Below are 18,637 nucleotides of genomic sequence, written 5' to 3' on the forward strand. Positions count from 1 at the left end.
AGCAAACATGGCGCTTTATGACTGCCCTCATTGTCAATAAAAAAAGGAACAGTAGTATCCACTGCAGCTGTGCCAGGGTCATAAATACACTGTGGAAGGCCGCTTGTATTCACTGGAAAACATCATTTTCTTCCAATCAACACATCAAATTGAATGTTGGATTCTTCTCCCAGTTTAAACGCTGGCTATGCAGAAGTTAAACCCTGAGAAATAACAAAGTTTGAGAAATGTTTCAGTGAAAGAAGGAAGAAAACTCACTGGGACTTTCCTCTCCTTCCTCTCTGTACCCCAGATGGCAATTGAGAAATACAACATGGATCTCGCGGCACTGACGAAGACGTGTGAGGAGATGAAGAAACTCTACTCTGTCATACTGGTAATCCTTGAGTTATTATTTCAATATCTCTTTTGTACAGCCCTGGAGATGGATTGCTTTCCTTTCCGGTGGTGTCTGGATGGCCCTCTTCAATTATTTGTCATGTTATCTCTCTCGCTGCGCTGGAAAAGTACATATATCTCCGAGTAAGAAGTCCCCAAGGTTACTTCTTTTTCACTATAGGTGTCCTTTGAGGCCAAAGCGAGGACGTAATGCATCTTTTACTCTGAGCTGCAGGGTTGACATCCTTCAGCTGCAAACACAACTGAAAGCAGCTCTGAAAAAATGCTACACCTCCTCTGGTTAGTTTAAGATTCTAATGCACAATTTCTCCGTTTTTTGTTGTCAAAAAATGTGAGAGACAAGATCATCCTGACCCTTAATGTGAGACATCAATGAATAGTCGAGAAAACTTTGAAAAGGAGGAGCTGTTGAAGTATCCCTGGTGGATTTCTGATGTGTTGTTTTCTTCAAGAAAGGACACAAAAGACAGAAACCACAAAACTGTGTAAATGAATCCCTCTGCAGAAAAAAGAAGTGGTAGTAAAAGCTGCAGCGGGAGTTATTTTTTTCACTAAGTGAACTTTGATTTTAAAATAACGGTGATCCGTTGCTATGACTCACTCAACTGCAATCTAAGAACCCATTCGCTATTGTCTGAAGATGATACATGCCTCAGGGAGATGATAGCAGACTTTTCAGGCATGCTGTTGTAGCCTGTGGTTGGTGATAAATAACTTCCAGCACAGACTTTTTCTTTTCTGTCCAAATAAGTTCTTCAGGAGTAACCATGTAGTCAGATCAGATGCGAAGGAAAAAATTGATTTTGCCACAAGAATTGTGACATTTTGCAGAAAAAACACCAGATTTCATTCATCTGTTTTGGGTTGATCACAGTTTGGTACAGGTTGGACTGGTAAAGTCTGGTCCTGTTTGTGTTTTCACAGCCAATCATGCCTGTCTTAGAAAGCAGCGTGTAAGCCAGATATTGATAGCCCCATCAGCTACGTAATAACGTGATGCCAAAACAGTGCGACACAGTGCACTGCAAAAAACTAATGTCTTTTTAAGTGTTTTTGTCATTTTTCAGAAAATGTCTTTTTAGACTTAATATGAGCCATATTCTCTTTACCAGTCCTGAAAAATGTCTTATTTCAAGTTATTTAAAGACTAAAATGAGTTTTGGATTGCTTGGAAAAAGTTAAAAATCTGCCAATGGAACAAAACAAACTTGCTTGAAAATTTAGTATAGCATGGAATAGAACTCCACCTCCACAGGGTCCAGGACTGAGCTTCTTCAGCAGTCTGTTCAGTCTCTGTCTCCTGGATCCTGTCTGCTCACAGCAGGTGAAGCTCTTCTAATGTGGCGTTGGTGTCTGGTGTTAGCTCTGTTAGCCATGTCTGTGAATAGCATGCTGCTACTCTGCCCTCTGTTCTTCCCTCTGTTGCTGGGTAAGCATGGCTAGCTTGTCCATCTTATTGGAGATAGATCTTACGTTCTTAATAACAATGGATGGAAGGACAAGGGTGATGTCGCTACTTCTTAGCTCACACCTGAGAACCAGCACGTGGTCCTCACCTCCTTCTCCTCACCTTGTGGGGAAACATCCGGCCCTGCACCAGTTAGCATTGACATGCTACAGGCTGCTAACAGCTGATTTCACATGTAAACAATGCAGCCCTGGTTACATGTAGGATCTCCAGACAAAAATAGTAAAAATATCACTTATGCCACAAAAAGTTTGGTGTATATGACCAACAAATTCCATAAAAAAACCATACAAAGATTACGAAAAAGAGACGATTTTTTTTTTTTTTTTTTTTTTTTACAAATTTACAATAGGCAGCCATAGGCAACATGGCGGTGCCTAGCAACAAGAACCAAACTTGCTTGAAGCTAGAAAATTTCTTGTTCCATTGGTTCCATTGATTTTTTTTTTTTTTACTTGTTATATGCAATTCAGACCTCATTTTAGTCTTTAATAACTTGAAATAAGACATTTTTCTGGACTGGTCAGGTGAATGTAGCTCATATCAAGTCTAAAAAGACATTGTCTTCTTAAAATAAGACAAAAACACTTGATAAGATTTCAGTTCTTTGCAGTGCACCAACAAATGTTGTCTTTGTTCCATTTATTAAATTAAATATTGTTTTTCTGTTTCATTGTACAATGGTCTATCACAATTTTGCTGTTAATTTCAGTGTCTGTTGCCTTTTTGTCATGACCCTTGAGCCAGGTTAGGACAATTATTGAATTGCACAGGAATCCAAGTGCAACAAAGTTCCAATCACATGTAATAATTAAAGCAGGCTGATCTCATTACCGTAATTCTTCTACTATTTGGGCTAACAAAAAATTTCAAATGTTTCCTGGAAGAAGATGTGGTATGATCTCTGACTCTTTTAAGGCTAAAATAACAAAAATCACCAGCTGGCCTTTTAGATACTTAAGTGATAAAATGTTATGGTACAAAGCTACAGGAACTGTCCCTTGACCTTTGCAGTCATCTTACTGCCCTCCACTGGTCTGGCAATAGGTTGCAAATAGTTTTTTTCTCCCATTTGTCACTGGCCTTATTCAGATTCAGAAAACTGTATTTAAGAATGAGGTCATAATTGTTTGTAACTAGTAAAAACAAAACTACCAATGAAACAAGAAAAATGCTTGAAACTAGAATAGTTTAGAAAAGTAATTTAGACCTCATTTTTGTCTTTAAATAACTTCAAATAAGACATTTTTCTGGACTGGTTAGGTGAATGTGGCTCATATAAAGTCTAAAAAATACTTTTTATACTGAAAATAAGACAAAAACACTTGATAAGATTTCATTTCTTCCACTGTGACGCTGTTAAGGTGTGTCCAGGTGACATGAGGGCGGTCAGCGCCTCACTGGGGTTGAGCTAAAATGCCAATCAGAGGTTTTAAAATCAGCATCATTAATTAAAACAGGACAAAGAAGGGTTAGAAACACTACTTCAGAGAAAATAGGGAGAGGTCGTCACATAATACCCTGGAAAAAAAATGGTTGAGGAGTCATGATAATTAAAAGACCAGAGAAAAACTAATTTTTTGTGATTTATGCAGAATGAAGAAGCCTTTGTGTTGCCAAACTTATTTTAGGAGCAAATTTGTTCAAAGTAAAAATTCAGGTTTTTTCTTCAGGATGAGAAGAAAACAACCTATAAATTTTTGGAAGGATGTCAGACTCGGTATTTCTGTTGCATCCCACAAGGTTTGAGAATCTTACCGTCATCTTTGAGGAGCAAATTTATCACCTTTGTTGGTTTTTTTTAGTGTCATTACAATGTAAACCTGGCTGGTTTTGTTGCATCAAGAAAGCACAAAAAACTTGCTGGAATGTTATTTGTTAAAGATTTTCATACCAGAAAACGTCCCAAACTAACATCCAGGCTCCTTCCCACAGATTCTACATTTTTATGTAGGATCTGTAAATGGAGATTGAGTCACTTGTAACACTCCTCATATAAATCCTTTAGACGTTGGGTGTCAAATCGTAAAAGGCTGTATATGCTATCAAAGTTGAGACTCTCATCAAACATTAATAGAAATCTGAGCGGCAATGAGCCGTCAAAGCTATTTGACAGCCCAGATTAAAACCCCTCTCCTGTCATGTGGACTTTTTCTAAAGGCTGTGTGGGAGTACGGATCATGTTTTGATAGACAGCTGCCTGTCCCCACACACTGAGCATGCAGAAGTGGCAGGGTTAGTGTAGGTTTTATATGTTTGAGTCATCTGAGACGGATTCAGAGGAAGCAGAAGCAAAGACATCTGGGAGATATTTGTTATAGATGGTCAATGAATGCTGAGGGTTGATGATGTGCTGTGGATGTCAGCTGATGTGGCCCTGTTAGCCAGGCAGATACGGTGCTGTGGGGTATAACACCCTGAATCTGGTTTTAGGATGGATCGATCAGTATTGAGCTGTAGACAGATTTAAGAGCTTTACTTTGTAGAATGAGGTTAACACAACATGGCAACAGTAATTTAAGAAAATTAAATACCTTTAAGGTAAAAAACATAAATCCTTACACAGACAAGCTAGCCTGTACAGCTAGTTAGCATGGCTTAATGAGGCTAGTTACCAAACACATCTTTGTGACTGACCATTCCTCACACATTTAGGCACGTAAATGAATAGATAGATAGATAGATAGATAGATAGATAGATAGATAGATAGATAGATAGATAGATAGATAGATAGATAGATAGATAGATAGAGAGATGAATAGATAGATAGATAGATAGATAGATAGATAGATAGATAGATAGATAGATAGATAGATAGATAAAAAACTCTGAAAACTGCAAATGTGACTATGTAGGGCTAACTCTACATCGCAGAAACAAATCGGCTGCTTAAGATAGGAAACTGAACAATGATAGAATAGAATAGAATAAAAAAGAATGAACTAGAATAGAATAGAATAGAATAGAATAGAATAGAATAGAATAGAATAGGATAGAATAGAATAGAAAATACTTAATTATCCCCGAGGGGAAATTCAGGAGGAGTCACAACAGTGACTCTGTTAACCATGTCTGTGAATTGCATGATGCTACTCTGCCTTCTGGTTTTCCCTCTGTTGCTGTGTTAGCACGGCTAGCTCATCCATCTTATTGGAGATAGATCTTACGATCCCAATAACGATGGATGGAAGGACAAGGTTGATGTCGTTACTTCTTAGCTCACACCTGAGAACCAGCACGTCGTCCTCACCTCCTTCTCCTCTCCTTGTGGGAAACATCCGGCCTCGCACCAGTTAGCATTGACATTCTACAGGCTGTTAACAGCTGCATGTACATGTAGGATCTCCAGACACACAATCCAAGACAAAACCAGTTTGGTGTCTATGACCAACAAATAAGCCATACAAAGTAATGACCCACTCCAAATACAAAGATAACAAAAAAAGAGACAAAAAAATTACAAGAAACGGACAAAGAAGAGAGAGTTGCTGCAACTGGCAGCTACAGCCAACAGGGCGAGAGTATTACACAGGCTACCTGGGCATTTTGTTGTTATTTTGGTCTAAAAAGGATCAGAAATCATGATCAGAAAAGCTCATCTTCTCTTCATCCAGGAACGGTTTGAGTTTTTTCTCTTGCCCAAATAGTTGAAGAGTTACGGTAATGGGAACAGCTTGCATCAGTTAATTTCTGTGACTGGAAAGTCGTTGCATGTGGATTCCTACGCAGTACTGTAATCATCTGTATTATACTGTGAAGGTTATTTTTCTCCTTTCAGGAGCTGTTTGAATTTTCTAGCTAGCTCAAATGATTGAGGAGTCACAGTAATTCAAAGAGCACTTCTTAAATAGGTTTTAGAGCATTAAAGAACAGGTCACAGCCAATCAGAGAAAGGCGTTCCTCTCAGTAGTAGTTAGTTATCATTTGAGCCAAAAGTGTCCCCTATTTAAGGAAACCCAAACGTGTGGGGAGTAGACCAGAACAAGAACTTTATTTGCATACTCCTTGATGAAGCATTTGAGGCTGTTTATTTCAGAGGTAGGACACCAAAGATGTGGGTTTCTGGTGCTTATACGTACTTTCTGCTGTTGACTTATCCCTCTGAAAAGAAAAATGCAAATAACTGTGTGTTCTGAGTCGGTCTGCTGAACATGGCTGTCTGTAAGCGTTAATCTCAACATAAAGAAAATCCCTCTGTCACTCATCCCAGCAGATTCAGAAGGAGCCCTCTGCTTCCTCTGAGCCCATTGTCTATAAAGGAGGACATTTCCTTTGCCCACTAACCTGGTTAGATTAAGTTTATAGAGCTCAAGCCTTCTTTTGACATTTTAGCAGGTACTTTGTCTTTTTTTATAGAGTTCCCACCAAAAACAATCAATACAAAAGTAGAGCCTATTTTCTCACCTTTCCCGTATCTCCATGGACGATCCATCATCATAGAGAGTCCACTTACCCTTCCTGCTGTGTTTGAGCTCCCAGATATTTTACTGTGAGCTGTGAGCTTTAGGCCTGCTAGGAAATTGTGTTATATTAGAGCCACAATTAGATTCCTGTGGACTGCAAACTTTTTTCTACAAGCAAGCAAGAAGACGGTTCCTGAAGGCAGAGTGAGTGTGCAGAGATAATAAGGATATTCCCAGCTTGTTTCAAAGCTCTGCTCGTCTCCTTTCTGTTTGATTCAGTAAGGGAACAACAAGGGGCACCATCATGGTTTAAAAAATAAAATTAAAAAAAAAACTTAAGGAATAGCTAGAAATTTGGTGAAATGTTTTTTTTATTATTATTATTTGCATGTGAGTAAGGTGACAAGAACATTCATGTTTGTGTGATTAATGTGAAGCTATCACTAACAGATCTTAGCTCAGCTCAGTATAAAAACAGAGATAAACAACTAGCCTAGCATATCTTTCAATAGCAGGCAACTTGTCCCATATCCTAACACTGACACTAAGCCTCCTTTTAGATCTCTGATGTCCCCAGACGTACACCTTCTCTCATCAAGTAAACCTTTTTTTATTTTTAAAGTAATTTATGGACTTTTTCATGTCATTTATTGGATATGGAAGGACGGTGGATTGAGTAGGAGTAGTAAAGTAGGTTCCCAACCTTTTTTGTCTTGTGTACCCCCTGACCTCTGAGCCTTTTTGTTGGCTCATGAGTCCCCCCTCACCCGTGCGTGTAAATGATTCTTTAAAAGTAGAATGTAAAATATCTGATTATCAAATGAAATTCATTTTATTTTATCTCCTTACTTTGAAAATCTACCTCTCTGGCATTTTTTGTAAAAACGCTTCAACTCATATTTAACATTAAAAAAGTATGTTGCCTTGACAACAAATGAGTACCGTAATAAAGATAAACACAGAATCAAAAATAATTAACCCACCTTTGTTAAATATAACTTGTTAATTTTAATCAAAAATAAATAAATAAATAAATAAATAAATAAATAAATAAATAAATAAATAAAATTGAGCTCTGTTGACCAAGTCCTCTTTAAGCAGGTATTTAAACTTTAAAAACCAGGAATAAACAGCAACAATAAAAAAGATAATATCCAGACTCACTGGACAGTGCGACAAAAACACAGAGGTGGCAGACCAATTCTTCTTCTACTTTTTTTTTTTTTTTTTTGGGCTTGATAAGGGTCTTACATTTAAAACATTGACAAGAACATCTCCTGCCTACCTGGGGTCCCTCATCCAGGTCTACATTCTTCCTGGTCCTCTACGATCTGCTTGTGAAAGACGCCTGGTGTTTCCAGCCCAGCGCGGCTCCAAATCACTAGCCAGACTCTTCTCCTCTGTTGTTCCCAAATGGTGGAATGAATTACCTAACTCCATACGATCCACAGAGTCCCTTTCTACTTTAAGAGATGCCTGAAGACTCATCTGTTGAGGGAACACTTGGAACCTTAATCTGACCCTTCTCCTCTTTGTCCTCAGGGGTAGAACGAGTCAGAAGGTCTCAGACTCAGCTCTTAGTGAATTTTCAGCACTTACTACAGATTGTTGTTGAAAGTTGTAGTATATTATTGCAGCCTTCTGTCTAAAAACAGTTTCTGCTAAATGAAACTGAAGAACTGTTTAACTGTAGAAAATTTGAGGCAGTTTTAAGCCCATAAAAAGTGAGTCACAGTAACTTCCTGTTTTGTGTTGAGAAAGAAAATCAAGAATTTATTGAGGCTCACTTTAAGATGCAACGAAGACCATACACATATATTTAAATGCCTTTAAATGCTGTTTTACAACAGACTTTGGGGAAATGGGAGAAAATCAGAAAACAGACAAGATGCACTAACCTGTCCACAGAGGGCGCCAAAACCAACATCAAGCAAAAGTTACTCACAGGAGCTTTAATGTTTGCTGTTACTTTAATCTGTTTTTAAACCAATCCCTGCATATTTAATTTAAGAAACCTGATCTCAGAAAATAATTTACTTCATATTCTTTTATTTCTTTGATTAAAAAAAATATTTCCTCCCGGGCTCAGACGGTGCGACCAAGTTGGGAGATGTATTAGAGTCTAATCTAACAACTAACACTGGCTGACGCTATGACAACAAAAGATAAGCACAGTTTTAGTCACCGACTTTTCCTTTTAAACAAACATGAAACAGAGTTTGCTGCTGTGTTTGTTGCTTTGTTTGAAGCATCTACGCTTGAAGCTAAACCTTATTCCAGCGGCTGTTTAAATTAACATGACCTTTAAAAAGAACGTTCTACTGAATGAGGAATCAATGAGACACAATGCGTTTTATGAGAAACTATTCATCATGTACATTATATAAATTATAGATACCAAAAACAATTTATTCCAATATCCTCTGGGGGTATTTTCCCAGCTAGTTTTTATTTTATAGCTTTTATTTGTGGTATAAAATATATTTGATAGCAACGCATTAATCCTCACATACTGTCTCAATCAGTGACATTCAAAGTGAGTAAACAGACCGACGCAGGAGGACATCGTCTTCCATCAAAGGATAAATCATAGAGGAGTCAAACTGTTCTTTTCAAGTGAAATGCAACATGATAAATCTGAAGATTTAGGTATTGTTCCATATCCGTGCAATAAATCACTTCAAGTATTATTGAAAACAGTCGGCTGGTGAAGTGGCAGTGGCCTTTAAAAGTTTTACAGTTTGACCTTTAACTGCAGTGTCCCCCTCAGGCCAGGAGTTGTTTTTAATCAGCAGAGAGCCGTGACAAAATGCACCGTCATCTCTGCATTTCCAAATCAAAGCTGCACCAGCTCTTTTAAATAATGTAGTGTTACTTTTTTAACTCTAGAAGTCGTATTAAAGCTGTACGGTGTCACGTGAAGCCACAATCAGACCACATTGTTCAAAGATCAACAGCACAGCTGCAGGTCTGCACCTCCACCTGCGTCCCTCCTCCTCCTCCTCCTTGGCTGATTTCGGCGTGTGGGGGCCGCTGTTCTAATATTGTGCCTGTGAACGCTCCTGAATATACAATAAAGGCCTTCAGGAGCACAGCAGAAATGATTTAGAGTGACTCGGCTGTGTTTCTGTGCAGAGGAGCAGCAGGTTTGGGAGAAGGCTTCATATTTTCTCATCTCCTCATGGGAGAGGAGAATTCGTAATGATGCCCCTGAATAGCCAACATGCAAATTTATTAATCATGGAAGAAGCTCATAAAAATTTGGGGGGTCTGATTCAGGAGAAGTTTTTCTCTTTTCTTTTCTCAGTGGATGATAATCTGGAGGCATGATTTTGTAACAGTTTTAAATAGAAACAGATGCTTTATGTAACATGCTTCTCTGTGCTGGACGTATGATGCACTGAATGCATAGTCATACAGGCTGTGACATAATCAGGATCTCCTCATGCAGGAATACATAACTTGAGTACAGTATGTCAGGAAGAAACAACATGAAGCAGTTTCTGTATTGCTGTAAATTCTACTGTAAATTACTGTCAACAAAGTTCCAGTAAAATACAACAAAACCACTTACAATATCACTACTATATATATGCTTTGCTTTTTATAGCAAGATACCTAAAACCCCATTCCCAGTAAGTTACTTAGAAATTACAGTGAAATACTGTGAAGATCTTTCATCCTTGTACAATAAAGCTGCTTTTTTATTATTCTACTCTATTATGATTTTTGGGACACCCATTTGATTTGAGTTGTGACTCTTCAATATTTGTGATTTTTGCAATTTTTAGTTTGCTTTTTTAACACTAGACCATGTGAACAAGTTAAATGATGACAATAATTTATGACAATAATACTTGAACTTTTCTGACTTACAGCGTCTCGTTATGTCTCTGTCATCTCACATCTTCTCCTCATATCCATGCTGAGCTCTCATCCAAAGAGCGCACCGCTCTCACCCACAGTTCTTTATGGGCAGGATTTTGACTGACAAGCTCCACCAGACTTTTACTTCTTTACTTCTATAGACCCAGTAAATGGTTGCAATCAAATTGACGTCTGTAGGCAGTGAACACAGACATTTTAATATTAGCCAGTTGAAAAAAATGAGAATTTACAAATCTTCTCTTCTTTGTGTTTTCATTTGATTCATCATGCTCTATAGTTTTGTAATGTCCTAGAATTCAAATTCTTTATTTCAAGACCTGAAGCAGATATAGGATTAAAATGCGATTAATTAGATTAATTAATCACAAATCCTGTAATTAATTCGATGTTTTTAACCGCCTGACAGCACTAGTTAAAATTAGGGATGCAAATGATCAGTTACCTCATTAATTGATAATTGTTTCATCTTATCTATTGATGATCGATTACTTGATAAGCAGTAATTTTTCTGGGAAGCTACATTTCCCACTGCATCAATAGGTTGCTTTCTACAAAAATGCTATCTTTCTTATGAAAGAGAAAATGAAAATCATACTCCTTAGTAAAAAAAAAGTTTGTAACAGCAGGGAACTGTCTATTCTAAGGCTATTTAAAATATGAAAATAAATAAATGCACTGTCTCTTAGAAGCAAAACAAACTTCTCAAATAGTACTTTCATAAATAGAACAAATAAAGGAGACTTAAATAAATTAGTGCACTGTCTCTTATATAGCAGTGAAGGTGTCACAGTTGGACTATTAGCACCATCTATAATCCTCCTTTAATGCAGGCTGCCTGTAAACAACTAAAAACATCCCTATGAAAAATGGATGTGCCCATAAACAAAACAAAAACATCCATGCCATGGTAGCGTCTACAGCTGGGGGCAGGAGAGCGACTGTTGCATTTTCACAGAGAAGGCATGGCCGATGTTTCTTGTGGTGATTTTACTGTACAGAATGATCCTGTCTGTGTGTGTAAATGTGCACACGTGTTTGTGTGTCTGTTAACACTTTGGGGGCAGCGCCAGGAGAATTGTAAATGTGACGATGTACAAATGACATCACGTTATGTAAATTAGATGAATATGGCTATTTAGTCCGTCAAATTAAAAAAAACAAGGTATAGACCTGATTTATGAGAAAGGTGACTCTGAATCACTTCTGCTGTGATCTGGTGCTATAGGGAATGAAAAATTAACTTGACTTTCAGGGGGGCTGGTGCCTCTGTTGAAGGGCGGGCCGCCCCCCTATACAATGGTAGAGGAAACACTGGTCAGGAGTGAGCCTTATGCACAGCCTGTTCACAGTTAGCCGAGCTGCTAAAAACACTCGCTCAGCAGGGACAGACCTGCCTTCATTCACCTTCCACCACGCTGCAGGACTTGAGTCAGAAAGTGGTGGTGTATCTTTAAGAAAGTTGTCCACTTCTTTTCGTTGTCTTGTTGTTGTTGTTGTTGTTGTTGTTGTTGTTGTTGTTGTTGTTGTTGTAAGAGGTCTGCTCCTCTTGTGCTCCTGTGTGAGCGTCAAGGATGTCTGGTACAAAGCATGCCCTTATGCGGGCTGGCGGGAAATTATGGGTTAAAAACGCCACTAAAGGGATAGTTCAGTTTTTTTGAAGTGGGGTTGTATGAGCTCTATGTGACCACTAAGGACATTAGATACAGTAGAAAGTTGTCTCCTCTCCCTCAGTAAGACACAGACTGTAATCGATGGTGACGAGGAAATAGACGCTAACAGGGAGAGACAGTACCAAATTCAAAGGCTATTTTCTCTGCCTACAAGAACTAAAATCAAAAGTAATACCACAGTTTAAGAGTACGCTACATAAAATATTTTTTAAGTGCATTAAGTCTTTGGAAATATAAACATTTATCCGGACCTAACTGACTGGTCATGTATCCTTCCGCGCAGCGCTAGTTTGCTCCGTCCCCCCTCCTCCTTTCAGCTGTAGGGAATGTAAACAAGCTATGCTTCGAGCGCCGGTTGTAGCCTCGTGTAAGTTTGATCAAGTATCATAATTCTTTTGTTTGTACTCTAAGGATTGTGAGGCAGCGTAGGAAATTCAAAATGAGCGACTATGACAGCGACGATGAAGTTTCATTCACTTTGGAACCAAAAGGATACCTGTATGAACCGGAGTACACAGAGGAGGAGCTGCTACAGATGGCGACTGAAAGGAATACAGAGGAAACATCCACGGACACTCTTACCGAGGGAGAGGAGACAACTTTCTACTGTATCTAATGCCCTTAGTGGTCACACAGAGCTCATACAACCCCACTTCAAAAAAACGGAACTATCCCTTCAAATGCAATTAATTTATTTTAATCGAGTAATTTCTTATCAACAATTAATCGACGATCGATTAATTGTTTGCATTCCTGGTTAAAATATTGTAAAATATTGTAAAATTGTAATTTTCCAATGAGATATTAGTCCTAATTATGCTTTACTTTTTCAATGAAATAATGAATTATACATCCCACAACTTTTATTTCACCGTAAGCTGATTGTTTGTAGCGCCCATGTTTGCTTCTTAAATATCAATCCATGTAGACCCCTCGTTTACAGCACCACATCCTTTTTTTTCTTTTTTTTCAGACATTTTCTGTTTTTCTTTCCTTCTCAACACTTTGTGACTTAAACCCAGTTTAGTCACTCACTTTGTGCTCCTGTTGTTCTCACACTCCCTTCCTTGCAAACCCAGTGGGGCACATATGCGCCTGAAAATGATAACACTGTCACAGAAACGTACTCAGGTAAGCAGTTTTTATCTGCTTGTTATTTCCAGGGGACATTACTGGAGGAGATTTGGCAGCTGAAGTTCTTATGATTCCACTAACACTTTATTTTGACCCTCTGTGTTTTGGTTTAAAGCGTTTTGGTTGATAACACATCGTAACGTCGCTGTCAGCAGGACATTTAGGAGGGTTATCTGATGTACAGTGTACGAAAACAGATATAAAAACACCTCAGTACACATATTTTACGTCACTACAGCTGCAGTTTGTTGCCCTTTTCCTCATTGTGACGGTGCCGATATAAGTGATACTATTGAAGAAACACCTTCTATGACTGACATTTGAGGATTAGTTGCACCAATTATGCATTTTTGATGCCAGCAGGGACATGAGGCAGCGCTGATTTTTTAGCATTTTCCACCACGGTACGATACACAATGCAATCTCATTATCCTCCTTATCCTCACTCGTTAAATAGGAAACACATTGACTCATAGAACAGGCGAGCCCTTTATTCCCTCAAAGCCGTTTGGAAGAGGGGTTGTAGATTTGTTGGCTTTATTGGGCACAGTATGTGTTTGTTAAAAAATGCATGCAAATATTTAACATGCACACAGAAAAGCAACCAGGCTGATCGACTAACAGGCCGAGCAGGGGGGGGGTGGATTATGTCAGTCAGACTGAAAACACACAGAAAAACTCACGCCTGTGTTGATAACTCATGTTGAGCATTCCCGACAGGTTGTGCAAAAATATCAGGTACAAAGTATGCAAATAGGCTCATTTGCACATCTTCTTCGACGGTGTCGTGTAATATTCAAGAGACAGGTGTTTAAATCTGACGGCTCCCTCTTGCTATGAGGAAATTTGTTTAAAATTAACGTCTGACACCTGCGCGAAGCTTTCAAGACCCACTGAAAGCAACACATTCTGATCTTAAGAGGGTGCTAAGGGACGTTTAGCATAGAGCTCTCTGTCTAATTATTCATAATTCTGCTAAATCACAGATTATTATGAATTAATTACTTCACAGTGGCTTATTAAATTCACTTTAAGATAATTTCTAAAAACTTGTGTTATTATTGGTTAATCAGTTTAAACAGTTTAACTCTTTGGCTTGTAAAACCTGTTAGCACAGAGGCTAAAAGCAGCAGAAGAAGGAAACCATCAGATGACGCTCTGAGCTTTTCTCCTTGTCCTATTGGTGAAAAGTTGAAAATTCAGACTCAGTTGCCGACAGATATGCTACCTAATAATATCTGGGCTATCATTAAAGATGTGTCACATAAGAGGCAGAATCTACATTACTGGTAATTCAAGCAGCACAAGTCCCGTGAATAACTTGAAATAGTAAAAAAGTAAATGTTAATAGCAGTTGTGCAGCCAGAGTCTGTGCAGTAGAGACTTTGAGTGATTCTGGGAGAATTTTTGTGGAGCCGAGTGCCAAAAATGATAATCATTTTTTTCCTTTGTGAGTCTAATCACTTCTTGACTCTTCCTCCAGACATGTTTTACAATCCCCGAAAAAATACACGAGAACAGCAGCTGTCAATCATCAGTAAATGTGACGTAAAACCTCATTTTTAATCTCTTATAACTAATAAAAACAAAACTTTTCAGAAAAAAAGAGGACTTGAATACAAGGCAGCCAAATGATATCTTCAAATCACCACAACAACCAGACATGAGAAACATTTCTATGAGGTGTGTTAATTCTTTAAATTTTGACCACAGCTCATCTGGAATGACTGGGGAGATGGATTTTTTGACCTATACTGCAGCCAGCCACCAGGGGGAGCAGTCGTTTTGTGGTGACCTCACTTCGAGTCAAGCAAGATGGCGTCCATTTTTTTATTTTTACAATCTATGGTTAAACCATGACAGTTTAAGAAAAAAAAAACTAAAACAAAAAAGGTTACCTTAAAACTGAAAATAATAAACGTGTCATAATGATACAAAAAAAGCTTTGTAAAGGGGCTGTGAAGAGTTTGAAAGTGTTCTTGAAAAAGACTCCCTTCTAGATATATGCCTGATCATAATCCACACTTTAAAATGAGATTATCTGAGCCAATATTCCTGGTTACTGGTTATTTTAAATTGATGCTTCTTAGCGTACCTACTGGTTTGATCTATGACACGTCTCAGTCTCTATGACAACACCACACCGGCTGACAAAGTTTTGTAATGAGAAGAGAGATCTGTGTTTTTCTCTGCTGAAAACGATTTCTGTGATTAATTTTGTGGTGATGGTGGACACCGGAGCCTTAGCTAAAGGCTAATTAGCCTTTAGCTTGGGCTGTATCCCTCTATAACACAGGGGCTAAACTGTTTGTGCTAATGTTGATTGAAACCCACAGTCAGCAGTTATTCTGCAGTGGTCTGTTTAAACTTGAGAGTCTATCAATAAAATGAAGAGTGAGGTTACGTTAGCTCTAATTGGTAGATGACTGGCAGGACATAGCTAACCAGGATTTACTAACGTTACACATTACAGACATGTCTTAGAGCACTGCTAGCTGTGCTAAATATAGACAGCTACTAAACTACTTACAAACTGACAGTGTTCACTTGTTGTCAAGTTAGCTTACAGATACCTCAGAGCACCAGGCTGTCGGTAGCGCTACATATAGCTGGCTGCTACAACGTTTGCTTGATGTCACGTTTCTAAATGTGGGGCTACGTAACTGTACGTAACCGATAAATATTTATTTTGATCTGATCTCCATTTAATTCCAAAACAAACACACGCCTCACTAAAAGTAATTTACGACAATGTGCAAAGACTCCGGGCCAGAAGGTGGCGAGGGAGTGCTATCGAAACAGATCCTCCTCATGGCATCTTTAGAATATTTTTTAACCTTGATTTCCATGGCACAAAATGTAGGCCTAGCGTTCTGGTGTATTACTGATGAAGCTCCTATTAAGAAATGCCACATACAGCAGCCACCAGGGGGCGCCAAAAGTTCATCACAAGAGCTTTGAATTAATCTGAAAAGGAACTCTAAAAATGAACTGAACGTGGAGTGAAGAAAATAAGATGCATAGCTTGTGTCTGAGTTTGAACCTGTACAGTCAACAGCATGTAATAAGCCAATTAGACCACTTATCCACTGTGACCCTTTCTGATAAAGTTTGACTCAAGTATTATGAACGTTTTTATGCCTGCGACCTTTGACCTCCTCTGTGTAAGTATTAATTCATGAGTGAATGTCCACGTCAGTGTATAAGAGCACTCCAGGAGCGGGCTGCATGCTGTGGAAGTGTATGAGGTAATTATACCCACAGTCTTTTGTCACGGAGAATATGCACGGCACAGGAACAGGTTAGCTAATTAAAGCTGTTAATTGGGAAATATTTCCACAAGCTCGAAGGTCTCGGAAAGTGTACTCACTGACAGACTGAAGTTTCTCCTTTCAGAGACGCTAACACTGTTTTCTTCCTCTTCCTGAAGGTGAAATTCGGGGAACCGGCGGATCAGGACTCTCAGGAGCTCTTTGGGTTGATCTGTCAGTTTGTCCACGACTTCAAGAGGGCCCATGCTGAAATTATATGAGCTATGGAGGACATCCTGGTAACGGCAGAGACTGCAGGGATGCTTATTAAACAAAGTGAAGAGATCCTACCGGCTTAGTCACAGCTCAGAGAGATAGAGATCAAAAGGAAAATACAGCGTGCAGTTTTAACTGCGGGTTTTGATGTTAAGGAAGCGCTTTTGTGTGATTTTTATATTTTGTCGCTGTTTTTATTCTCCCTTTGTGTTGTTTTTGTACAGATATTTTATCCAACATTGGTTATGACTCCTTGTAAAAACATGTATAATGATGTAAACACACCTGGAGAACAGGATGTAACTGTCAGTGTAAAATAAGACTGTGAATATAAACTGGTCCGTGTTGTTTTATTTCACTTCAGAGGTCGGTCCGGTTTGGTTGACTTCATTTCTCCTGACATTTGTTTTGGAGATGAATTCGTAATGAAGGAAACTCGAGGATGCTGTTAATACCCGCCGCCCCACGCTGGCGGAGGAACAAACTCAGACAGCTCTTCAGAGGCCGGCTGGGGGCTGCTGTACTTTGGGGTGCGTGATTATTTCGAACACGGAGTCACGCTGTGGCCGGGGACATCTCCAGTCCCAGCGCGCCAGGAGGAGCGCCAAGGCCGCCTCTGATTAATAACCAGGTCGGCTTGGCGGCAATGACACGATGAGAAACGCGAAATTCCCTCTTCAAAGGGGTTGAAAGGTATTCTTAACCCTGGGTGGAACTGATTTATGTCTCATACAGGGTCTGTGTGTCTTACATTTTAATCAGCTGGCAGAAAGAAGCCCTATTTTTAGTTTTGACTCAGAAGGTGGTGTGAGATGTAATGGAACAGACCCCTGAGTGGAAGGTTACACATTTTCTTGTAAACCACTGATTTTAATTAAAACTTTGCGTCCTGAAGAAGGTGATTCATTAGCAGGAACATGCAGAACTGTTTTATCAAACATTCCCCTCGTAGTGCTTTATCATCTCAATATAACTGCTCTTCACTTTAGTCAAATTTGGGGTCTGATTCAGAAAGTTTTGCAGCTTCGCAAACAGAGAAATATCACAGATTTACAGCAGCTGTAAAAGTCGCCTCAGAGATCACAGATGTCCTTGTAATGTCTCAGTTTCATCACAATTTAAGTTTCAAAGAAAACAACAAATAAGATGACTCATGCTTCATTAACTGTTTTTTTGTTTTGTTTTGTTTTGTTTAAAATACTTTTCTAAACTCATCAGACGTCATTATTTCTGTCGATTTTAATCAAAAAATAATCTGCATCTTCAGTTTTCTCTCAACAACAGTTTCTTAAAAAGTGAAAACAGGCGTAATAAAACAACAAATATATATCTGGTTAAAGAAAGTTATGCCAATTTGGTTTTACCATCACTTTAGTTTGTTTCCGTCACATTTAAATTGTAAGAGTCAACACTAAGTAAAACTTTAAAAAGGGGGTTTAATATTTTTCCACATTTAGGCACACCTGTCCAACTGCTCGTTAACGCAAATTTCTAATCAGCCAATCACATGGCAGCAACTCAATGCATTAAGAGGCTTTGAACATGGCATGGTCTGAGTATTTCAGAAACTGCTGATCTACTGGGATTTTAACCCACAACCATCTCTAGGGTTTACAGAGAATGGTCCCAAAAAGAGAAAATATCCAGTGAGCAGCAGTTCTGTGGGCCAAAATGCCTTGTTGATGCCAGAGGTCAGAGGAGAATGGACAGACTGGTTGGAGCTGATAGAAAGGCAACAGTAACTCAAATAACCACTGGTTACAACCGAGGTCTGCAGAAGAGCATCTCTGAACGCACAACACGTCCAACCTTGAGGCAGATGGACTACAGCAGCAGAAGACCACACCGGGTGACCCTCCTGTCAGCTAAGAACAGGAAACTGAGGCTACAATTCACACAGCAACACCAAAACTGGACAATAGAAGATTGGAAAAACGTTGCCTGGTCTGATGAGTCTGGATTTCTGCTCCACATTCAGATGGTAGGGTCAGAATTTGGCGTCAACAACATGAAAGCATGGATCCATCCTGCCTTGTATCGACGGTTCAGGCTGCTGCTGCTGGTGTAATGGTGTGGGGGATATTTTCTTGGCTCACTTTGGGCCCCTTAGTACCAACTGAGCATGGTTTAAAGTCCACAGCCTTCCT

The 18,637-nt window shown here is 39.0% G+C and overlaps 1 protein-coding gene across 1 annotated transcript in view; it reads left to right on the plus strand.

Moving 5' to 3' along the window:
- Positions 1 to 16,737, plus strand: part of LOC141799922 (uncharacterized) — a 53,806-nt gene extending 37,069 nt beyond the window's left edge. The window contains exons 8-9 of the mRNA XM_074682345.1: positions 293 to 376; positions 16,394 to 16,737. Of these exons, the coding sequence (XP_074538446.1) occupies positions 293 to 376; positions 16,394 to 16,495 (186 nt within the window). The 3' untranslated portion in view covers positions 16,496 to 16,737. The remainder of the gene's footprint in view (positions 1 to 292; positions 377 to 16,393) is intronic.
- Positions 16,738 to 18,637: the final 1,900 nt, after the last annotated feature.

The sequence above is a fragment of the Halichoeres trimaculatus genome, unplaced genomic scaffold, assembly GCF_033239565.1.
Source record: "Halichoeres trimaculatus isolate MK-OKI-2021-1 unplaced genomic scaffold, fHalTri1.1 fHalTri1_scaffold_11, whole genome shotgun sequence".
Lineage (NCBI taxonomy): Eukaryota > Metazoa > Chordata > Actinopteri > Labriformes > Labridae > Halichoeres > Halichoeres trimaculatus.